Source organism: Ylistrum balloti, unplaced genomic scaffold (genome assembly GCF_031769215.1).
Source record: "Ylistrum balloti isolate Yb309-2 unplaced genomic scaffold, AGI_CSIRO_Ybal_v1 Utg370024, whole genome shotgun sequence".
NCBI classification, from domain to species: Eukaryota; Metazoa; Mollusca; class Bivalvia; order Pectinida; family Pectinidae; genus Ylistrum; species Ylistrum balloti.
The window spans coordinates 1,370,129-1,393,616 of NW_026782090.1; the positions used below are offsets into that span (position 1 = coordinate 1,370,129).

Sequence of the window (23,488 nt, forward strand, 5' to 3'; positions counted from 1 at the left end):
ATGATGTTGGTTAAAAATAAATAGCAATATATAACCCTGACTAAGAGTCTGGCACAACAAGGGCCCTGGATGTCGTGTAGTGTCATGACTAAGAGTCGGACACAACAAGGGCCCTGGATGTCGTGTAGTGTCATGACTAAGAGTCGGACACAACAAGGGCTCTGGATGTCGTGTAGTGTCATGACTAAGAGTCGGACACAACAAGGGCCCTGGGTGTTGTGTAGTGTCATGAATAAAAGTCGGACACAACAAGGGCCCTGGATGTCGTGTAGTGTCATGACTAAGAGTCGGACACAACAAGGGCCTTGGATGTCGTGTAGTGTCAGTGCTCTTGTTTGATATTGAAACTGGTTTGCTAATGGATATCAACCTTACATTGTCTAATACAAACCAGGACTTACTTGTTGTATTTGTAGGCATTAATAAGTATATGTGAAAGTGGAATTTCCCAATGTGCTGATATTTCATCAGAAATATTTTTGTTAAAACTAGTTTCCAGATCTAAATTGACAAAAATGTGTCTTTTTAAACAAATTTAAACATATCCCATTTTTAAACACCTGATGTGAATTTTGTTTTCCCGACTGGTCACAGGTGCAAGCCTGTTTTGTATTTATTCCCTTGTTACTTGGGCAATATAAAACTATAACATTTGTACTTGTAATAAAAAATAGTGACATAATTACAAAAACAACCTTTATTTAATTTAAACAGAAAACAAATGAAAGTGAAAGTATTTTTTTGTATAGTACCATTTTATACAAGACAAAAAACCAAACAATCACAATTATTTACAAACATGACAATACAATACAAATATATGGAATATACCATTTAACAAAGAATGTAAATTATGTGTGGAGATTACAGGGAAAAAATGCTTCTACTTTTGCACATATTCTACACAGTTTTCATTCAAAACTGATATATATAAATGTGTGTTTACAAATTCTTTATATTGATTTTTTTTTTCAAATACGTAATTTCAAGTTTCAGTAGTTCTACCACAAGCTTGGAAAAGTATAAACTAGAAAGTTTTCCTATGATAGTCAAAAACTTAAAGTCTACACAGGATTCTAATGTAGAAACACAAAAGTTATGTAGCACATCATATATCTCTACTTATTTCATTGTTAAAGTATCTTTTAGTGGTTTTTACTCAATCTTCAGAAGTAATGAAAAAAAGAACAGCTCAAAAATAAAACCGTCAAAAGTAATAAATTAAACCATTAATATACAAACAAATGTACCCATAATCAGGTTATACAGAAAAATATCACAATATGTCTTTAATACTGAAATATATCACAAGTACCATTTTGTTCTCCTCTGAAACAACCTCTAGTATTGACTGCAAGATCATGAAACTTACAATCTTCACAGTGATTTATTTAACAACAGATATTTTCATGGCAAAATCAAAAGTTGATAATCTATAGCTTGCCGATTGGTTTTAGAATTGAAACAATTACAAAGTTGATAGGAAGAGCAGTGATACACAAGCTTTGACAGACTATATATAAGATTGTGTATTGTTAAGCCTTTCTGAGTCAAATTACCTGTAAATGTTATGTTGCTGAGAAACTACTCTTTATATCCTACAAGGTATTCAGGGTTCTTGTTTAAGAACATGGTATCATTTATCATATTATGTTTGTAAAGAGATTTTAATGTGACTCTGCCAATTCTTGAGAAAATACAATTCTGCAGAGAGAATGATATTGAGAAAAGGCTCCGATTTTCCAGCCAACTCCGCAGAATGATAAATTTTTTTGTCATTTATAATGAATTATATATGTTTCCAGTCATTTTGGTGTGAATTCAAAAGCATAATTGAACTAATTTTAACAAAATCATAAAAAGTTCAATAGGAAGTTTTGTTCGGATACACACTTCCAGAACACATTTCACAACTGTATACATTGCATGTGTAGATGTATATCAAAAATATTTGTATTAAGAAATGGATCTTTCGTTACTGATCCATTTTGTCTTAATATACATAATTTGTTTATAAAATCAAGTCAATTGAAAATAAAAATCTTGCACACATCTGAAATGCTACAATTACTCCACACACACAACTCTTTTAGCACAAGTAATAACACTGTCTCTTTCAATACACGTTTGCATGCTGCCTCTGTCAAACGCAAGTTAGCAAAGAGCTCTCAAACAAAAGCTAGCACACTGCCTTTTAAACACAAGTTAGGACCCTGCCATGCAAACACAAGTTAGCACTCTACCTCTCAAACATATTAGCATATTGTGTCTCAAACACAAGTTCGTATTCTGTGTTTCAAACACTAGTTAGCACACTGCCTCTTTCAAACACAAGTTAGCATGCTACCTCTTAAACACAAGTAAGGTTTCTCTGTCTCAAACACATTTTAGCATTTTGTGTTTCAAACACATGTTAGCATTTTGTGTCTCGAACACAAGCTAGGATGCTGCCTCTCTCAAACACAAGTTATTTTTCTTTATAATGATAAAATACTTCTACAGCTTCTGTCATTGAATTCATTTCCCTCCAGTTCATAAATATGCGATGTTGAATTTATCTAGTGGTATCATAGTCGTTAACAGACAAAAAATTCACATCTATAGGATAAGGTTTATAGTACAATTCAAAGCAGAGCAAATGTAAATATTAAGATTTGCACAGTACATTAACTCAGTACTGAAACACTTGATATCTGTTTCAGGAGTACATGTACTAGTAAATATGACTAGAACATAAATACATAATTCAAATGATGAAATTAACATAACACTTGGAGGGCCCACATACTGTGAAATAGTTAACATTCGTGGGCGATTTATTTGCATTGATTTCATAGGAATTCTAAATCCACAAATTCACATGTCCATGAAATGATATAGTTAGTGTAAGGACAATTATTGAGCTATATTTATCAACGAAATCAAATGGTTATAAAATCATGATTTTTTGGAAAACCACTAAAATTAGACTCCATAAAAATTTATAATTTAAAAAAAAAAAATATGACTCAAATTCCTAGTGAACCAGCATAAGTGTGAGGGAGTTTGTTTAATATCATACAAGCTCATTTTGTGTTGGGTCCAAATTGGTGCTCAGGAAGACCTATTCCAGCTGTTGTAGGTTAGGAAAACATTTATCACAAAACTGGCACCTAGCACGAAACCAATAAATCCTGAGGATCTCCAAAAACCTGTTTGATAAAACAAAGAAAATTATATTAATTTTAGAAACTCTAAAAATAGATTTGATTCAGAAAGTAATAGATAACCAATAAAGAAATACAGTTTGTATTGATATAAAAGGAGTGATCTAAAATAACTGAAAAAAAATTGGCAATTGCCTTCAATTTAAGTTATTATTTAACAGATCAACACATATATGTACAGTATATATATATATTTTTTTTTTGCAGTGCACTACCATCAATACTCCCAACACATGAAATAGTTACCAATGAATCCTGTGATTCAAATACCGGTAAGTATATACATGTACAGGGAACACTTTCCTATTTTGGAAGAAAAGGTAAAGGTTGACTGGATTTCAAGCACAATTCTAGATAATCAACAATTGGAAAATAATCACACTCTAAAAATACCAAATAAAACTACTCCTCTCTAGTATGTCAATAAAAACCGACCATATTTAACAATGCAGTTTGTAGCTTACTGATACTAAGACTACAATATATTAACTATAATTCATAAGTTGTTTCTGATGCCTACAATATCCAGGGGTAATCCCTTAGAGCTTACCAGTCTCATAGATTTATCATCTCTTTGATAACGATGAAAGGAAAACAGTTCCTGTTAAAATCTACCAGTTTTTATCCTGGTATAGAATCTTCATATATTTTACATAACAGATATTGGCCAAAGACTTGAATTTTTTAAGTTTAATTTGGTTCATTCATCGGCCAACAACCAATCTTGTTTTCTGCCATGACATCATTCAAGTGTGCAATCTTTACTATGAGCAGGCCTACTGCTGTTGAAAAATAGTACATGCTTGCATCCAAAAGACCTATTCTTTAACTCTTCCTAGTTCTTTCAGCGACTTCTACATAAAACCCTGTCCTCATACTTATTCCTCACCTGTGGCCTTTGCCTCTACTTTTGTGGTACTGTCCACAGGACAAAATGATGATGCTGTCGAACGACTTTCCTTGTCATGGAATTCGTCCATTTTGTTGATGACATGGTTACGCACACTCCAGCTTTTTCTTGCAGTATCGTTGCAAGAGGAGAAACGTCCAGTAACTGTTGTACCATGATCACTTAAATGTGATTTTGATGCAGATGAAACAAAATTTCCACTATAGCATGACCCTCTATCGTCAAACACACTTTGGTTATCTCCCTTGAAGGAAGTATTATCATTGAAAAATGAAGCCTTATCTGAAAATATATTTGGTGTCTGATTGTTGTGCCCCATTGAAAAATTATTAGTCCTACTATCAACCTTAAACATGGAGGTTTCTCTTTTATCCTGTAAGAAGGGATTATCTGTAAAAGAAATATTTAGAAAGAATTAAAGTCATTAACATCTTTAAAAACTGGATGTGTGTGCATATGAAGTTGGTTTACCAAGTTGTAATTCTTTTACAAATACAGAAAGAACATCCCTGTTAAATGTCTCTTCATGATCAATTTTTTGGTTCAAGTCTTAACAAAGAACTGAAATATTTTGCCTACAAAATTATTGATGACAAATATGACTTTCATAGGGGCAGGTCGTATTTCCCTCACTTTATATAAGGCTGGATGTTCTGACGATCATCGACTACAGACAAATATAGTCCATAGAACGTCAGAATAATTCAGACTAGCATTACAGTAGAACAGAAATCACAGGTAAATAAAAGATTATTATTAAAAAACCTAATTTGGACAGTACAAAATTTACATGCTTATATCTTTAGATAGAAAACCAAAAAAAAAATGGCTAAAATTACTAGAAATCAAAGACAGATGCAGCGTACATATGTCTGTATATAATAAGAAACACCATTTCTTACCTGCTCTATTTTGGGTCAACCATGCTCCAGAATTATTGACTTGCAGTTTGGCAGGGCTGATCAGTGGGCGGTTATGTTTTTCTTGTAAGGCTTGACCAAAGGAGAACCCAGTCTTGGACACTGGTTGACCAGAAGTAAAGGAAGAGCAGCCAAACACACCTGCATGTCAAGATTACTGGGTTAAAAACAGGACATATTTCAATAGTAGAAATTTTCACACTAGGTTAATGTTACAGAAATATTTGTTTCACCAGCTGACAACCTTTTTTATCTACATCCCTTGATATCACTTTACACTCCTTTCCAGGGTCTTCCTTTCAGCAGACAAAATGGTTCATTAGAACTTAAGATGGAACACAAAGCATAGATCTGGATGGACCTATGAACATTAAGACCAGCCTTGAAAGAGTTATACAAGAGTGGTCAGATAATGAAATAGAATCAATAAGTCTGTCCTTGTTTCATAAACAAACTTCTCCAGAAAACAGGCCACATTGTCTTTCCTTTCACTTTCCATTATACAGCATCTGATTTACCTCCCTTGACATCATTTCATGCCTATATCTATCACTAATTGTAATAACCATTTAATTAACAAATTCAAATTGCTCCCAATTCATTCTGACAGTGGTTCCTAAATAGCACGTAGTGACACATCTATATTGACATCAGAGGCACATGCAGCTGATAAGCTTGAGAATCAATTTAGGGAAACACACAAGCCATGGTACGTATGTAGATGTATAAAATCATTAATCTTTAATGTATGGTGATATTTCAAATAAACTGTACAGAAACAAAAATACCGAGGAATCACGACAGATTTGCATGCTGTACCTTTCCTTGCAGGTGATTTTTCACATCTTTGAAAATGAATATGTAAAGACAACAATATACCCGACGGAGATCTTTTCAAGCTGGCTGAACCGATGGAGAATGATCCTAAATCTGACAATGCATCATCCAGTCTGTCACTCTTCTGTTGGCTGACTGTGTTCTGATGGTCATATACATGTCTATAGGCTGCTTCACTCACAGACTGTAAGGGGCTGCTATCAGTCAATGTACTGTCTGACCCTCGAGATGAACGGCTATTGTCCAATGATAATCTGCATGAAATAAGATTTGTCATCAACTTTGCCATACAATTTCAGAGGTCCAACATCACCTAACTACAAAGACCTAAACCCCTTTCTGTATATTGCAATATCAACCCACCCACCTCGTCTATCCCCTACGATAAATGGGACATTGAAAATTAAACAATTACATCGAAACTTCACAAAAACATGTAAAATAATAATCAAGCAATTCACAAGACTTCTGTGTGGGATAATCTACCTACATGGTAACTATCTCAGCACTGTTATCTGTCATACCTTTTCATACTTATGTTTGGCTGTGATCTACACTTCCTGGAAACCAGAAGACACGAGATTCCAGTGATTGTATTCAGAACATGATGGACACAGCTTACAACTGGTGCCCAATCTTGACCAGAGAGGATCTGGCCAACATGACTGTCCACTATCAGAGTTAGTATCCACAGTGGAATGTTCACAGCATCCAGTACATGTAATCTGGAAATAATGTACAACAGAAATGATCAACATAACAAACTGTTGTAAGGAAACACTCGCCCGAAACTTTCTATTATCTTTGTTGTTGGGTCTTGAAAATTAACCAATAAGAAGAGGTAATATACTTTGATGGCATTTACAAGTATTTCAGAGAGGCAGATTAATTCATACAATGAAAAATCAATTAAATAACATGTATGTGTTATGAAAATTCAATTAAATAACATGTATGTGTTATGAAAAATCAATTAAATAACATGTATGTGTTATGAAAATTCAATTAAATAACATGTATGTGTTATGAAAATTCAATTAAATAACATGTATGTGTTATGAAAATTCAATTAAATAACATGCATGTGTTATGAAAAATCAAGTAAATAGCATGTATGTGTTCAATTCATGTACAACTATCAAATAGTTGCATGTACAACAATATTCTTCTGATAAAAATAATCACAATAAAGCAGTATAGTTGAAAAAATTCTGTTCATTAATTTCTGTTTCATGAGAAACCTTTACCTGTTTTTACCAATAACAAATTTGGCCAAGAAACAGGACAGAATTCCTAAGCCTCCAATGATGTCCAGCTTTGTCAGAGCTGAATGTATGAAAGGAATGAAATATGACATTGGTAGCCATGTTGTCTGTAAATGTTGCTGCAGGATGTGACAATGGATAAGACACAGTGTCAGGGCACACACAGTTGACACTGTAGTCATGACAACAGAAACAGGGATACCAGGGTTTCTGTGGAGAAAGGCCGTAACTTTGGCTCGGGGAGACACCTGGTAAAATAATAAAAAAGTTATTTCTATAACATGAAAGTTAATTTAGTTTGAAAGACAAAGATAATTATTTGGAATAATATACTGCAGACCAGTTTGGAAAGGTCAGCAGAAAGGTCAAAATCAAATTTAAATTGTCCTTATAACTGATTTTTTACTAAAATTCACTTCGACCAATATGCTCACAAAAACATGGGAACTGGAAGCTATAGCCCTTTTAAAAAAGTGGAAGTGTTTGGATAACATTGTGAGGAAGAGCAATACTGGTAGAGAAACAGAGCATGATAGACATATGACTGAAACAGAGCATGATAGACATATGACTGACCAATAGACTGTACAGACATGTCTTCCTATGATAGACATATGACTGACCAATATACTGACAGACATGTCTTCCTATGATGGACATATGACTGACCAATATACTGTGTCTTCCTAATTCATAGCGAGGTATAATTAATTATACACTGTAAGATGTAACAAGATTGTGTTTTTTGAACAGAATCTAAAACAGAAGAACAAAGATGATGAAGAAAAGACAGTTTGTTCATTTCTCAAAACCTTCATTTATGCTGTGTAAAATCAGTAGTTTTTCATAGCAAAACAATTGGAAGTTTGAGGACTGAACAGGACAAAACCTTGTCTTCCTTTATCATATGGATTTCCATGTTACATTCATAATCTGATAACAAAAATACATACTTTTTCCTCAAATGACTTGTCCGAGGACTTGGACATATTGGCAGCAGTGACTTGGTCCAGAACTGTTCTAAGGACATGATCTTGTTTATCCAGCTCCATGTTGACGGTGCCCTGACATACATCACACAATCGGTAAACATGCTCCAGGTGCTGTTCAAACGCTTCTACTTCCTCGTCAAATTTGTTCTGTTGAATCCCAAAAACAATCAAATATTCAAAAACAATAGCATAAGAAAAATAGTGACAGCTTGGATCAATTGTTGGACTATGAGTATCAAGCACACGACAGTGCAGTGTAAGGAAACTAGAAAAACCCAAATGGACAAACAGTCAATGTCATAATGTTTTGTACATCAAAGGGAATCGAATCTTACTCTTTCTTTGCAATCTGACCTGTACCTGGTACGAAAGTTAACCATTACTAGCCTTCAGAATCCAAAAGTAATGCTAATGAGCCAGCTGTACTACTGATAAATACTAGCTGCAATTTACCGCTTGGCTAGAGAGAATTATTTCATTAATTTTCATCTAAATGTAATCAATTGCTGATATGAAAAAACATGCCAGTGTATTGTCCCATGTTGTGATGTCATGCTTACAGGCGTGTGCTTGTGCTCGTAAGTAATGTTTAGTGGCATTGATGTCCTAGGGTGTGGTTGTCATTTGGTCAAATATGTAAGATTATGTGTTTTTTCATTGGTTAGCTCTATTGCCTATGTGTTTTGATTGGTTGGTTCTATAGGTCAGTTTTGTGCATTTCTTTGTGTCTTAGGCCGTTTTTGTCAGTACCCATTCTGGACTTACAGGTGACTGGCGTACCTTGTGAATGTAGGTGTTTTGCCATTAATTTTTATAATATTGAATATCTACATTCATTTTAATTGTTTTCACTGTTATTGCACTTTGGAAATGCTCTGATCAAATTTGTGTTTTAAGAAACTGTAATAAAGAAACTTTTATATTTGTTTGAATTTCAGACAAATTGTCAGAAGACTATTGATTAATATCAAAAGATTTATTTACGGAGCTGTGCCTAACATAGATATGAGAAAATGGTTTTTGAAATCCAAGTCAATTTGACCCCTTTTGGCTGTTCCCCTTAGGCCCCATGGAAGGTGGGGACTGTAAAATTCACAATTTTGGTTCATCTTAGGCCAGGGAAGATTTCTGCAAAATCTAATTGAAATTGCATCTGGAGATTTTGAAAAGAAGTTGAAAATGTTAAATGCAAGACGCTGGATGAAGGTGATTAGAATAGGCCACCGTGATACCTTGTCTCAGGTTTCGAGGTGACCTAAAAATTATATTTCTTTCGTGAAAACATCTCATTTCATAGCCTAAAAATATCAAAAACCCTATAAAATTAACTCGTTGCATTTTCTAGATATTTATATAACATGAAACTGTCATTTTCACATCTCTGCAGAAAGCTAACAAGCCATGGATGACTTTGTCATGTTCCAGATGTAGCATTATAAGAGAGACACAGCTGAAGGTGCTCTACACATACAGGATTTATTCTGTGTACAGTTTGAAACTAAAATCGGTAACAAAACTCCACAGTTTGGGGATTTCGATAGCTATGTATCTGGGTAGGATCATATCATTCATCAATATCTGTTTCAGCCTTGTTTAATACATTTTTTCATTTTTACATTTCCTGCCATATACTATCCTATCACCTACCTCATTAAATGGCACAAATGCAGCCAGCTGTCGAACCTTCAGGAGCTGGTTTTGATTACATTCATCACACAAAAGAGAGTCTTTGCTGATAAATTCCTCAGTCTTGCAGTTAACAGGGTAGTTCATACTCTCACTGTACTGAGCTGGAATGGGCTTGTTATAGTGGCCATCCTGAAATGTATCAAAAGATTTCAATTATTAACGTCAATTACATGTATAACAAAACATGTTCTATCTCTTGTATATATATTGTAAGATGGTGCTAGTTTTGAGAAATCGTAAAACAGCTGCTATCAAATAGATTTAAGAACAGACTCAAAACATCTAAAAGGAACAAACTTTGAGACTATATTCCAAGTGGTTAAGTTCATTTGACTCTTTTAAACAAGAGGCCCATGGGCCTTAACGGTCATCTGACAAAAAGCAAGCCAAACCTAGAAAGTGGGTTGAGGTCATTCATTTGAACAAACTTGGTAGCCTCTCCTCCAAGCATCTTAAAGGCCCAATATCAGCACTCATGGACTTTTGCTTGTTGAGAAGAAGTCGTTTGTATATTTTAACATATTTGACCCCTGTGACCTTGAAAGTGGGTTGAGGTCATTCATTTGAATAAACTTGGTAGCCTTTCCTCCCAGCATGCTACAGACCCAATATCGGCACTCATAGACTTTTGCTTATTGAGATGAAGTCCTTTGTATATTTTAACATATTTGACCCCTGTGACCTTGAAAGTGGGCCAAGGTCATTCATTTGAACAAACTTTGTAGGGCTCCATGCCAGCATGCTATGGGCCAAGTATTAGCCCCCTAGGCCTTCTAGTATTTGAGAAGAAGTTATTTAAAGATTTTGACATATTTGACCCCTGCTACCTTGAAAGTTGTTCAAGGTCATTCATTTAAATAAACTTGGTAGCCTTTCCTCCCAGCATGCTACAGACCCAATATCGGCACTCATAGACTTTTGCTTATTGAGATGAAGTCCTTTGTATATTTTAACATATTTGACCCCTGTGACCTTGAAAGTGGGCCAAGGTCATTATTTGAACAAACTTTGTAGGGCTCCATGCCAGCATGCTATGGGCCAAGTATTAGCCCCCTAGGCCTTCTAGTATTTGAGAAGAAGTTATTTAAAGATTTTGACATATTTGACCCCTGTGACCTTGAAAGTTGTTCAAGGTCATTCATTTAAACAAACTTGATAGCCCTTCATCCCAGCATGCCACAGGCACAATATCAGCAATCTGAGCCTTTTGGTTATTGAGAAGAAGTTGTTTAAAGATTTTAACATATTTGACCCCTGTGACCTTTAAAGTGGGTCAAGGTCATTCATTTGAACAAACTTGGTAGTCCTTCATCCCAGCATGCTACAGGCCTTATTTTAGTTGCCTGGGCCTTTTGATTACTGAGAAGAAGTCCTTTGAAGATTTAAAGACATTTGACCCCTGTGACCTTGAATGAAGGTCAAGGTCATTCATTTGAACAAACTTGGTAGGGTTTCATCAAAGCAAGCTACAGGCTAAATATTAGTTGCCTGGGCCCTCCAGTTATTGAGAAGAAGTCGTTTGAAGATTTTAAGACATTTGACCCCTGTGACCTTGAATGAAGGTCAAGGTCATTCTTTTTAACAAACTTGGTAGGGCTTCATCAAAGCAAGCTACAGGCCAAATATTAGTTGCCTGGGCCTTCCAATTATTGAGAAGAAGTCGTTTGAATGGAAAGTTTACGGACGGCGCACGGCGGACGACGACGGACGAAGCATGATGACTATAGGTCATCGGACCCTTCGGGTCAGATGACCTAAAAAACACAAACATAGAAATGGCAGTCTTCCATTCCATATTTAAAATGCTTTTCTGATATCACTAATGTAAAAGAAATCCAAACCTCACTAAATCCATTGTACTGTTCACAGCCAGGACAATCCCAACAATTCTTGTTTCCATATGGAACCACAGTAATCTTCTGACAAAACCAACACTCAACTTTTATAGTAAACTTTGGTCTGTAAAAGACAAAAATAAAAACATCTTAAAAATAAATGTCTATTAAGTTGCAATAACACTGTTAAATAACCATTTACAAATGAACAGTATGAATGTGTTTAATTAGTTTTACTATGTCTTGTAAAATTTCTTTCCTTTTTATCAACTATTTTTAAAACTGGTGTCGTCTCTAAAGAAAATCAGTATTCTAAAAGGAGTGTGCCAGTGGTGCCAGGAGCTGAAAGAACCATCAGCATTCATATGCACCAAACAACTGTCACTCAAAGAAATGTACCTCTACATGTGTTAAATTTTACTTCAGTTCTGTTACATAAACCCTTTACTTTGTATATAAATGATCACTTGTTTGTGGATTTGAATCAAAACACAATGATCTTATGTTGATCTCATAAAAGATCATCTATCAATCATAAGTTGATTGTGTAACAGAGAAGTTTTTCCAAAAGGATAAAATTTGTCTTTATTTCCGTGATTTAACTGCCACTTGGCACACACGAATTTCAATCTGAAATAAATTACCTCCCATAACCAGAAAAAGGTGTTTTCTTACCAAGTGACAATTGATTTTGTTTAGATTTTTTTTTTCAGTTCAAAAAAAGGAACTGCTATGAAAGGAGAAAAAAGTATCTTTGACTGAATATGTATCTTATATGTCATTATAGTGTAAAAAGAGCAGGTCTGTGTGGCTCGTGTAAAGTGTTATAGATGTTCTCTGTCATTCAGCTGATAAAGCACGCTTCTTCGGCTCAGTGGGCAGTTAGTTCAGCTATGTAGAAATCATGCTGGGGGTCTCAATGGGATTATGTATTTTCTATTGTTTTTTTAACATTGGCACCAAACAAAATCCCATGTGTTGTATTATCAAGAGTCTCCAGACAAAAGGTTGAGATTTAGGAAATCTAATGAAAACCATGGAGAGTAGTGTAAAAGCAGCAGGTCAGTGTGGCATGTTAAATATGGTCTGTCTCACCAGCTGACAGACCTTAATACTTTGGTTCAGTTGGTAAAGATCTGGATTATATAGCTGGAAAAATGGTTAATGGTTAGGGCATTCAGCAGGACTGTGTATTCCCCTTTTCTCCCTCCACCTGTTCTTTCACATTAGCATTAGCTTTTCTCAGTGTCGATCACAGGCATTTATTTTCTTTCAATTATTTAAAGTGTAAAAGAAAAACCTTTAACCATCTACCTGTGGCACCCTGTAATAAAAGTGATTGTTTTATTTATCATATTTATTCATGTTCATTCGTGTAAGCGATGGTTACTTTCATTTTGTCAAATGTATATATATAGTAGGCCCTGAATAGGCATACCATTGTTGGTTACATATTGTACATGTTCTGGACAATGACTGACCACTTGACCTTTGACATGCACTGTTCAATTCTATCTTCCTTTCCCGCCTAACCTTTCTTTCCTTTTTAACTTCTGGTTTTGGATTCAAACTGTAAAGACATGTTTTCTCATCTAACATTACTTAAATGTACGTCATGCCTACACTGGGTAAGTCTTGAATTTATATTGCAAATTGTTTATATCTATACCAATTATTCATAAAGATCAATATTTATCTATTGCAAAGAAGCAATTTGATTATTTCAGATTTAATTTATATTTTCACCTGATCAATCTGAATGAGAGCAATATCTTTTCGAGTATGATATATAATCCTCTATTAGGTTTTAGATCTTGGTCAAGGTCATTTAAGGTCCCATGTAAATTAAAGTAGTGTGCAGCATATTTGTAATAAACTACATATTGTTCGTTTTGTATCTGTAAGAAAATATGTATTGTCAGTAACATGAATGTGAATGTCACTGTGTGTTGCATGTAAATGTGAGTTTGTTTTGGGTGTGTTCTATGACAAGTTTTACCATGTAATGTAGTATGTTATTTGTATCTTTAGGGATTTCTAGAGCTATGCGTGTACTGTGAATAAAACAATTTTGGAATGACGTCGTCTGATCTGGTTGGTTGTTGAAGAAAACCCTTAATCCTGACTTTGCTACATACCTGACAGACTAAATTAATTATAATTGGACATGCTTGATCACAATTTCAATGAGAAAGCTAGTATCACAGCTTGGTATCCACTGCGATACCAATAAATCACAAAAGGAAAAACTGTTCCATATATAACAGTGCACTCCTGATTGCAGAAATAGTATGAGAGCGTGATGAAGTTCCAGTACACATTTGAAAAATCCAAGGATGATCGAATTGCCAAATCGGCGGGAAAATCATCATGCTGATGGAATTTACTAAATCAACCAAAGAAACAAACCTCAAAATCTTGTATAAAACAATACATATGGCGACAGACGAAGCTACTGCAAAAAGTAGAATGTAGACCATGCTGATCAATGTTGCAGTAGTATTTGTTTGCCTCACCGGCTCACATGGGGGATTCCGGAAATATCATCTTTTGAAGGGAGGTCACTCTAATTGTGTACATAAAAAATTACCAAAGTTACTTCAAACGATTGTTTACTCGAAAGTTTGAATTCCAACGGTTGGTCAAAAGATGAAAGAATTACTCCGTATTGTTCATATAATTTCGGCTGCTGCGGTCACAAAAATAAGCCTACTGGTCTTTGAACTAGCCGGCACAATATTGTTTTCATTTATTCCATCTGTTATACTTAGGAGGGGGTATCATTATAAACATGATTAACCCTGCTTTCCTGTCTTTAATATATATTATTGCTAAATATTCGATAGAATATTATCTAAACTTTATTTTCCTATATTACTATTCTCTTTACTTTCTTCTTTAAAGCAGAGACGTATGTCTGTTTAAAATCACAAACAGAATAATACACGTGATTATAGGTAATTATACATTTCACGCTTGACCAAATTTCGTTGCGTGATATTAAGCATAGTACAATATACGCGGTATAATAACACACTTATTACATATGTCAGATTCAATATCAGTTTACCAAACTCCGGACCTTCACTTATATAAATATTTTCTTTCGATGCGTTTTCTTCGGTTAAATATATACATTTCTTCTGCGCCGTACTTCGCGCCGTATAGATGATGCTGATTTGTAAGATCCTAGTGGCTTATGACAGTAAACTTATTTTCTAGGTCAGCCGATCTATAGTTAGACATATAATTGACCTAATGGTTACCGCGTTTGGACTGTGAACTCTTACAACCAACGTAATACAAAAAAGCACTGTGTGTATTAATATATTAGTTTAGACTTAACTGAGTCCTTACTCTGTTACCCTTTCCTTTCTTCTCTCTATTATATCAGGGACGTAGATAACTATTATCATATCCATTATACAACATTGACAATATCAGATGTTATGACACGCCTAAGGCTATCTATTTCTAGCACATTGCTATTTATAAAATTCCATAACATTATTTTTTTTAAATATAATTTGAAGCGTGGCATTGTGTTTCCGTCCGGACAATTATGTGGACGTGCGTCCTCAGACATAGTTCAGCGAAATGTTAACATGTCAGGTTAACAAAGAAAGAATAGGCCCAACTAATTGTTGAACTTTCGGCAGTCTGAATAGAATACATGGTCACTGCCATAAAATGTCGGCTGTATTTTGGCGAGGGTGAAGAAAGACAAAAGTAGCGTGTCTCTTTAACCTGGAGGAGAATCCAGCCGATGAGGGGACACGTGGTTTCTCCCCAGAGCAGTTTGCTGACAGTCTATGGTTTAATGGACCATCCTTCCTTCGCAATCACATCAGCCCTGATCTTGATGTCGAATATTCTTTGGTGGAGCCAGAATCGGACAAAGAAGTACGACCTGATGTTCACTCGTGGAAGACTAACATACGTACTACACTGGGAACATCTAGATTCAATCGTTTCTCCAGTTGGAACAGCCTTGTGCGTGCTATCCGTACTATACGAGTTCGGTTAAGGAGTCGTTTCAATATCCAGAATGATCTTACCAGACGCGAGGTTGAGCTTTTCGTCATCAAAGAGCTCCAGATGACCTATTTCAGTAAAGAAATTCAAGCGCTTCGTTCTTTCAAGTCTTTGCCTAAGGATAGCTCTGTGCTTTGCTTGAATCCTCACCTTGATGAGAAGGGACTGCTGCGGGTTGGTGGACGCATTAACCGAGTTGACTTTCATGAGACCGAGAAAAATCCCATCTTGATACCAGGTCGCAGTCATATTGCCAAGCTCCTTGTGCAACATCACCACTTGCAGGTACAACATCAAGGACGCCACATGACCGAAGGTGCAATTCGTAATGCTGGACTTTGGGTAACCGGAGCAAAACGTCTGATTGCTTTCACGATACATCACTGTGTGACATGTCGCAGACTACGAGGGAAGTTTTCCTCTCAGAAAATGTCGGATCTGCCTGTAGATCGCCTGACTCCTTCACCGCCATTCACACTGGTTGGTGTTGATGTATTCGGTCCTTGGAACATCATCACTCAACGTACAAGAGGCGGAAACGCAAGTTCGAAACGATGGGCAGTCCTCTTTACTTGTTTGTACAGCCGAGCAGTCCACATTGAGATCATCCCAGAGATGACGTCATCATCATTTATCAACGCCATGCGGAGGTTCATTGCCGTCCGAGGTGAAGTTTCGGAGTTCCGCTCAGATTGCGGTAGTAATTTTGTAGGAGCGGTCAATGAACTTTGAATTCACTCTATCAACGTGGGAGATCCTCAAGTGAAAACTTACCTGGACACCAACAACATGATCTGGAGATTTAATCCTCCCCATGCATCTCATTTCGGCGGAGTATGGGAGAGAATGATAGGAATAGCCCGACGCATTCTCGACGCGATGCTTCTTGACGTCAAACATGGACAGCTGACAGATGAAGTGCTAGCGACTTTCATGGCCGAGGTTGCTGCTATAATGAATTCTAGACCTTTGGTTGCTGTTTCTTCGGATTGCGAGATGCCTCATTTGCTGTCGCCAGGAAAGTTACTAACTCAGAAGACCAGTGACGACATAATCGTCCCGCAGGACTTAAGTATCAAGGATATGTACCGCTCAGTGGCGAATGGTCCAGGTCATGGCGAACACCTTTTGGAAACGCTGGAAATCGGAATTTCTGTTTGCTCGACAAGCTCGTTCTAAGTGGAACTTAGAGACTGTTAATCATAAAGTAGGTGATGTTGTGTTTCTCCGGGACAAGATATGTCCCCGTCTTTCGTGGCCGACTGGTCTTGTTACCAAAATCTTTCCGAGTGATGACGGACTAGTGCGTAAACTAGAGATCCGGGTTGTGAAAGACGGAAAACCTAGTGTTTTCATTCGACCCATTTCGGAAGTGATTCCGCTGCTTGATTCCTGTGAATAACTTTTTCGTGTATTAGTGCCAAGTGTGATGCGAACTGTTGTGACATTTAGATGCAGAGACTGTGCAATGTCAACTTATGAACTCAGCTATATTGATTTATGTGTTTTCAGTGTTTAGTTGCTGTTGACTCGATTCGTATTTCGATCTAAGTTATAGATCTTGTGAAACTTTTCATGAACTTGAGTGATTAGAAATCAGACGGGGAGTGTCATGTTAGTGTAGCAGGGTTATCCCCCTTCTCGGAACTCCTGTCTATATTTGGTAGCGGGGATTTCCATTATCTGTGTCGTATGCTGAACGTTTCAAGATGTCGGACGTGTTTACGTCGCTGAGCGATTCACACAGTACAATTCTAGGAATTTTACCGTCTCTATTCCCCCAAAGAGTGAGTTTATTGTCCCATACAAGTTGAAGAATTATGTTCTTCCAATTGTTGTAAAATAGTCACTGCCTTTGATACGCTACACAAGTTGGAACTTATTACCAATTTGCCAATTTTTCCACTGTCCCATTTCGCCCCATAATGTTTTCATCCTGAATCGACCCACTATTTGCTCCCATCTCGATTTCGTGTTCTTTCTATGTTTTTGCTAAATATGAGCCGTAGTAGATTTTTCCCAATTACTCGTGTTGTGTGCCCAAATTTTGGTAAGTGACTTATGAGTGTTCATTTTGTTCTTTCAGTTTTTCACTACATACATGCTCACATCCGTAGTCTGATCTAGATACATACATCGATCAACATGTTGTACTTCGTTTGACTTCTGCGTGTTAGCGACATACTTGAAGTATTGCTTTTTCTGGAATAAAATCGAAGCCAACACTTCTACATGCTTCAAGCGTTTTTCATTTTCATCGATCACAGGCTTGATAGTGAAAAATCTAGTCGGTCTAGAGACGCAAAATGATAAATCTACTCAGTCAAGAGACACAAAGTGAAATACCATCTCGGTCCAGAGGACGCAATGTAGAACATTTATAAGGTCAGCTCGACCCAGAGAACTATAGAGTTTCATCATGTCTTTTTCGGACCAACGGGACGAAATTAACCAGGACGATCCTGAACAAATAGATTCAACATCCAAACGGCAACATACTCTGACAGAAAGAGGCCAGTCATTTTTCAGGGAAAGCTTGGATCATAATTTGAATAAACTGACCAAAATTGCTAGGGAAATTGACAGTATTATTGAATGTGTGGTCCCAACATCCCATGATGCCATTGCTGATTTACACTCACGCTTAACCGAAACATATAATCGCTACGATAAACTTTGTGTTGAATTGTTGAACTTCCTGGTCAAGTACAATACCCCTGAAAGTGCCAACGAACAGGCAAGCCTTGCATCTCTGAAAGAGGTCTACGTGAATAAAGTTTCGAAATTCAAAAAACAGCTTGAATACACGACAGCTGAACTTTGTGACCAACATTCATCTGAGAAACTAACACCATCCCTTGTAAGTTCTAGAAGGTCATCTAAGTCAAGTTCTAAAAGATCTTCAGCATCGACGGTATTAGGTCGCCAACGAGCCAAACTGGATGGGGCTAAAGCTAGATTACGTTTCGCGCAGAAAGAAGCTGCTATGAAGCAAGAAGCTGCTCTACTCTCCATCAAGATGGAACTACTGGAAGTAGAAAAGGAGGCTGCAGTCGCGAGTGCAGAGTATGCCGGTATGAAGGAAGAGTTGTATGATGACCGAAAAAGTAGCTCGGATAACGTCAACAGAAGCGACAGTATGAATCGGTATTTTGATTCCATGAATCCAGACACTACAGGTAATATACAGGTCAATACCCAACCTGACCATTCGATCCACACTGCTCGTCCACATCCCGCGGATATTGGTAAACCTATCGTGTCGACAATGAATGTACCGACAGCGATACAGCAACCTAGTCATTCCATCTCATCCCCTATTCCTACTGCATTTGACCAGAACAAAGCCCCTATGGGTGAGGAACATGTACATCAAACTGTTGAGTTCGAACCTGGTGTTCAATATTCTAGTAACACGATAAATCCTGCACCTATCCCTCAGACTGTGGTTACTACTGCCCCGTGTTCTGTTATGGTAACTAATCCTACCAGCTTGATATCGAGTTTATTACGTACCAGCATGCCTGCTGCTCCATTACCCAGTTGTAGCACTCAAGTACCTCCTCAGGTCACTCACATACCCCCCGATGTATCCAGTGCACTTAATGTTCATGGGAGAGATCCAATTGCCAACGAAATGAATGCATTTTCCAATTATCTGATGAAGCGTGAAATGCTACCTCTGCGGCTGATAGAATTCGACGATAAGCCCGAGACGTATCAATCCTGGAAGATCAGTTTCGACATCCTCAAGGCAGAACTGAGAACAAATCCTAGGGAGGAACTAGATTTGCTGTTGAAATATCTGGGACCCAAATCTAAACAGCATGCGATTAGTATAAGGTCTGCGAATGCCAATTGTCCTACACGTGCCGTTGAGATGGTTTGGAAACGTTTAGATGAGCGATATGGAAGTCCTGTGCTTCTAGAGACATCCTTGAAGGCCCGCATAGATGCATTCCCCCAACTGACACCCAAAGACAATGCTCGATTGTATGATTTGGCTGATCTACTTTCCGAAATACTGTCCAGGATGAAGGATCCCGTGTACAGTCGTTCACTGAGCTTTTTCGATTCATCTACAGGTATGCGACCTATCATATCTAAGCTCCCCTTCAATCTACAGGAGAAGTGGACTTCTCGTGCCTCGAGCTACAACGCGTCTAATCAAGTGACTTATCCGCCGTTCGCGTTCTTGGTAGAATTTATCAATGAGATGAGTCGCGTACGGAACGACCCCGGGTTTACTTATCAACAAACCAGTCAACGTACCTCTAGCGCTCCTAACCGCAACAACGTTAACTCCACGGATGTACAAAAACGAGAGCCGCCATACCGCAAAGACAATGTACGAGTCAAGAAGACTGCCATTGACGCGAATGTTGAGTCTAACCATGACTATAATAACCGTTGTATGCTGCACGATGCAAGACACAACCTCAACCAGTGCAAATCCTTCCAGAAGTTAACCCTTAACGAGAGGAGAAAACTGTTGAAGGATTACGGATTTTGCTTCAAGTGTTGTTTGTCGACGGACCACAATTACAGAACTTGCGAAGCCATAGTGAAGTGCGACACTTGTGGGAACACTTATCACGCCACTGCAATGCACATAGATGCCAATTCTTCCCAACATAAGGCAACTATTCAAGATAGGAAATCTTCGGCCCCTGGACAAAACCATGGCGGGGAGGAATCCTTGGTAACCAAATGTACATCTGTATGTGGTCAAAACTTCAATGGGCGTTCATGTGCGAAAGCGTGTCTGGTAAACGTATATCCAGTGGGGAAGCCTCATATTCGTATCCGATTGTATGCTCTACTCGACGATCAGAGTACCTCAACTTTAGCGAGAGCGGAGTTCTTCGATAGGATGAACATACCCATGTCGACAATGACAACTTATACTCTCACCTCTTGCGCAGGACAGACAACTATGAGTGGTAGGCAAGCGAAGGGATTTGTCATTGAGTCAGCTGATGGTACTTCTAAACTGGATCTGCCAATTATCACAGAATGTAGCGCGATCCCAGATGAGAGAAGCGAGATTCCTACGCCAGAAATTACTCGATACCACAATCATCTTAGAGATGTTCCGATTCCTCCTTACGATCCGGATGCCCCCATCCTTCTGCTGATTGGTCGAGACCTGCCAGAGGCGCATCACACAGAAGATCAACGTACAGGTCCTAAAGGTACACCGTTTGCTCAGAAGCTTGCACTTGGATGGGTCCTTGTTGGTAATGTGTGCCTGGGTAACGTTCATCCTCCAGATAGGCTGAGTGTTTTGAAGACTTCCGTCACCAAAGATGGCCGAGTGAGTACCTTCACAGAATGCGACCTCTCCTTGAAAATGGATGACAGCAATCTTTTCGTTCGGGATTGTAATGATAATAACATTGGACCATCTATCGAGGACGAACAATTCATACATCTCATGGATAAAGAGTTCAAGAAAACTTCTTCAGGCAATTGGACAGCTCCTCTTCCTTTCAGGGAACCTAGGCCTGTACTTCCCAACAACAGACAAGTGGCATTGAAACGAGCACTCATGTTACAATCCAGTCTTCGGAAAAACCCTGTAAAACGCGAGCATTTCGTCAAGTTCATGGAACGAATCCTGACTTCCGGTCATGCAGAGGTCGTACCACCAGTAGCAGATGACTCTGAAGTATGGTATCTCCCTCTGTTCGGAGTCTACCACCCGAAGAAAGTTGACCAGATACGTGTTGTATTTGATTCTTCTTGCAAGTATGAAGGTATATCCCTCAACAATGTCTTGATGCAAGGCCCTGACTTGATGAATCGACTTGATGGTGTTCTGCTCAGGTTCAGGAAAGAGACAGTTGCTGTAGTAGCAGATATACAACAGATGTTCTTCGGATTTTATGTTGACGAATGCCACCGGGATTACCTCAGATTTTTCTGGCACGCCGACAACGACGTTGATCAACCTTTGATAGAGTACAGAATGTGTGTACATGTTTTTGGCAACAGTCCTTCGCCGGCTGTTGCCACCTATGGTCTACGGAGATGTGTTGAAGATTGTGGCAATCCTTGTGACGTGGACTTGCAGGAGTTCGTGACTCGCAATTTTTACGTTGATGACGGTTTAATGTCCTTTCCCACAGTAACCGAGGCGGTCGACGTTCTTAAGAGAGCTCAGAGAGCACTGTTGGAAGGCGGGAACCTGAAACTCCACAAAATTGCATCCAGTAGTGAAGAGGTGATGTCACAGTTTCCTGCTGCTGATTTGGCTAAGACATTAGAGCCACTAGACTTGACACATGATGAACTGCCACTCCATCATAGCCTGGGTATGGCATGGGAACTATCCACAGATACCTTTACTTACCACACATCTGAAAACCAGAAACCGTTCACAAAGCGAGGTCTTCTTTCAACGGTGAATGGGATTTTCGATCCATTGGGCTTCTTGGCGCCGATTATCATCAAGGGCAAGATTATTATGCGTGATGCTGTGAATGAAGCAAATGGCTGGGACGATCCCTTATTGCCTCACACTGAAAAGGTTTGGAGGTCTTGGACTGAACAGCTGAGCAAGCTTTGTGATATACATATCCCTAGATGTTTCCTGACTGTGTCTTTCTCGAAGTGTGTTACAAGAACTTTGCATATCTTCTCTGACGCATCTGAGTTAGCAGTAGCTGCATGTGCATTCCTCAGAGGTGTCAACGAGGATGGAGAGGTCTTCACTGGATTTGTCTTCGGGAAGTCGAAGGTTGCGCCGAAGCACGGCCACACAATACCGCGCCTCGAGTTATGTGCTGCTGTTTTGGCTACCGAAATCGGCGAGATGCTTTCGGAACAGTTGGACATTCCCCTCGATCACCTGCGTTATTATACCGACAGCCGAATAGTGCTTGGATATCTTTCAAATGAACGTAGGAGATTCTATGTTTACGTTTCCAACAGAGTCGCTAGAATAAGGAAAATTTCCTCACCTACACAGTGGCAGTATGTCCCTACAGAGGAGAATCCAGCCGATGAGGGGACACGTGGTTTCTCCCCAGAGCAGTTTGCTGACAGTCTATGGTTTAATGGACCATCCTTCCTTCGCAATCACATCAGCCCTGATCTTGATGTCGAATATTCTTTGGTGGAGCCAGAATCGGACAAAGAAGTACGACCTGATGTTCACTCGTGGAAGACTAACATACGTACTACACTGGGAACATCTAGATTCAATCGTTTCTCCAGTTGGAACAGCCTTGTGCGTGCTATCCGTACTATACGAGTTCGGTTAAGGAGTCGTTTCAATATCCAGAATGATCTTACCAGACGCGAGGTTGAGCTTTTCGTCATCAAAGAGCTCCAGATGACCTACTTCAGTAAAGAAATTCAAGCGCTTCGTTCTTCCAAGTCTTTGCCTAAGGATAGCTCTGTGCTTTGCTTGAATCCTCACCTTGATGAGAAGGGACTGCTGCGGGTTGGTGGACGCATTAACCGAGGTGACTTTCATGAGACCGAGAAAAATCCCATCTTGATACCAGGTCGCAGTCATATTGCCAAGCTCCTTGTGCAACATCACCACTTGCAGGTACAACATCAAGGACGCCACATGACCGAAGGTGCAATTCGTAATGCTGGACTTTGGGTAACCGGAGCAAAACGTCTGATTGCTTCCACGATACATCACTGTGTGACATGTCGCAGACTACGAGGGAAGTTTTCCTCTCAGAAAATGTCGGATCTGCCTGTAGATCGCCTGACTCCTTCACCGCCATTCACACTGGTTGGTGTTGATGTATTCGGTCCTTGGAACATCATCACTCGAC

The 23,488-nt window shown here is 38.3% G+C and overlaps 2 protein-coding genes across 2 annotated transcripts; one reads left to right on the top strand and one right to left on the bottom strand.

Annotated features, from left to right (window-relative positions):
- Positions 1 to 1,108: 1,108 nt before the first annotated feature.
- LOC132548675 (transmembrane protein 201-like) lies at positions 1,109 to 14,134 on the bottom strand. Its single transcript, XM_060212555.1, has 10 exons — positions 14,064 to 14,134; positions 11,661 to 11,778; positions 9,778 to 9,948; positions 8,092 to 8,277; positions 7,121 to 7,386; positions 6,398 to 6,598; positions 5,916 to 6,127; positions 5,019 to 5,177; positions 4,096 to 4,506; positions 1,109 to 3,191 (listed from the first exon to the last, which is right to left on the bottom strand). Exons 1-10 carry the CDS (start codon positions 14,132 to 14,134, stop codon positions 3,094 to 3,096), a joined length of 1,893 nt encoding a protein of 630 aa, XP_060068538.1. The 3' UTR covers positions 1,109 to 3,093.
- A 1,117-nt stretch (positions 14,135 to 15,251) lies between these two features.
- On the top strand, positions 15,252 to 16,421 carry LOC132548705 (uncharacterized). Its single transcript, XM_060212583.1, has 2 exons — positions 15,252 to 15,266; positions 15,411 to 16,421. Exons 1-2 carry the CDS (start codon positions 15,252 to 15,254, stop codon positions 16,419 to 16,421), a joined length of 1,026 nt encoding a protein of 341 aa, XP_060068566.1.
- The last annotated feature ends 7,067 nt before the right edge of the window (positions 16,422 to 23,488 follow it).

Coding starts and splice junctions, on each gene's coding strand:
- LOC132548675 (XM_060212555.1), bottom strand. CDS start 14,134: ATGGTCTACATTCTACTTTTTGCAGTAGCTTCGTCTGTCGCCATATGT. Junction 11,779..14,063: donor GTTTTATACAAGATTTTGAG/GTTTGTTTCTTT, acceptor TGTCTTTTACAG/ACCAAAGTTTACTATAAAAG. Junction 6,599..7,120: donor TTTGTTATTGGTAAAAACAG/GTAAAGGTTTCT, acceptor CATTATTTCCAG/ATTACATGTACTGGATGCTG.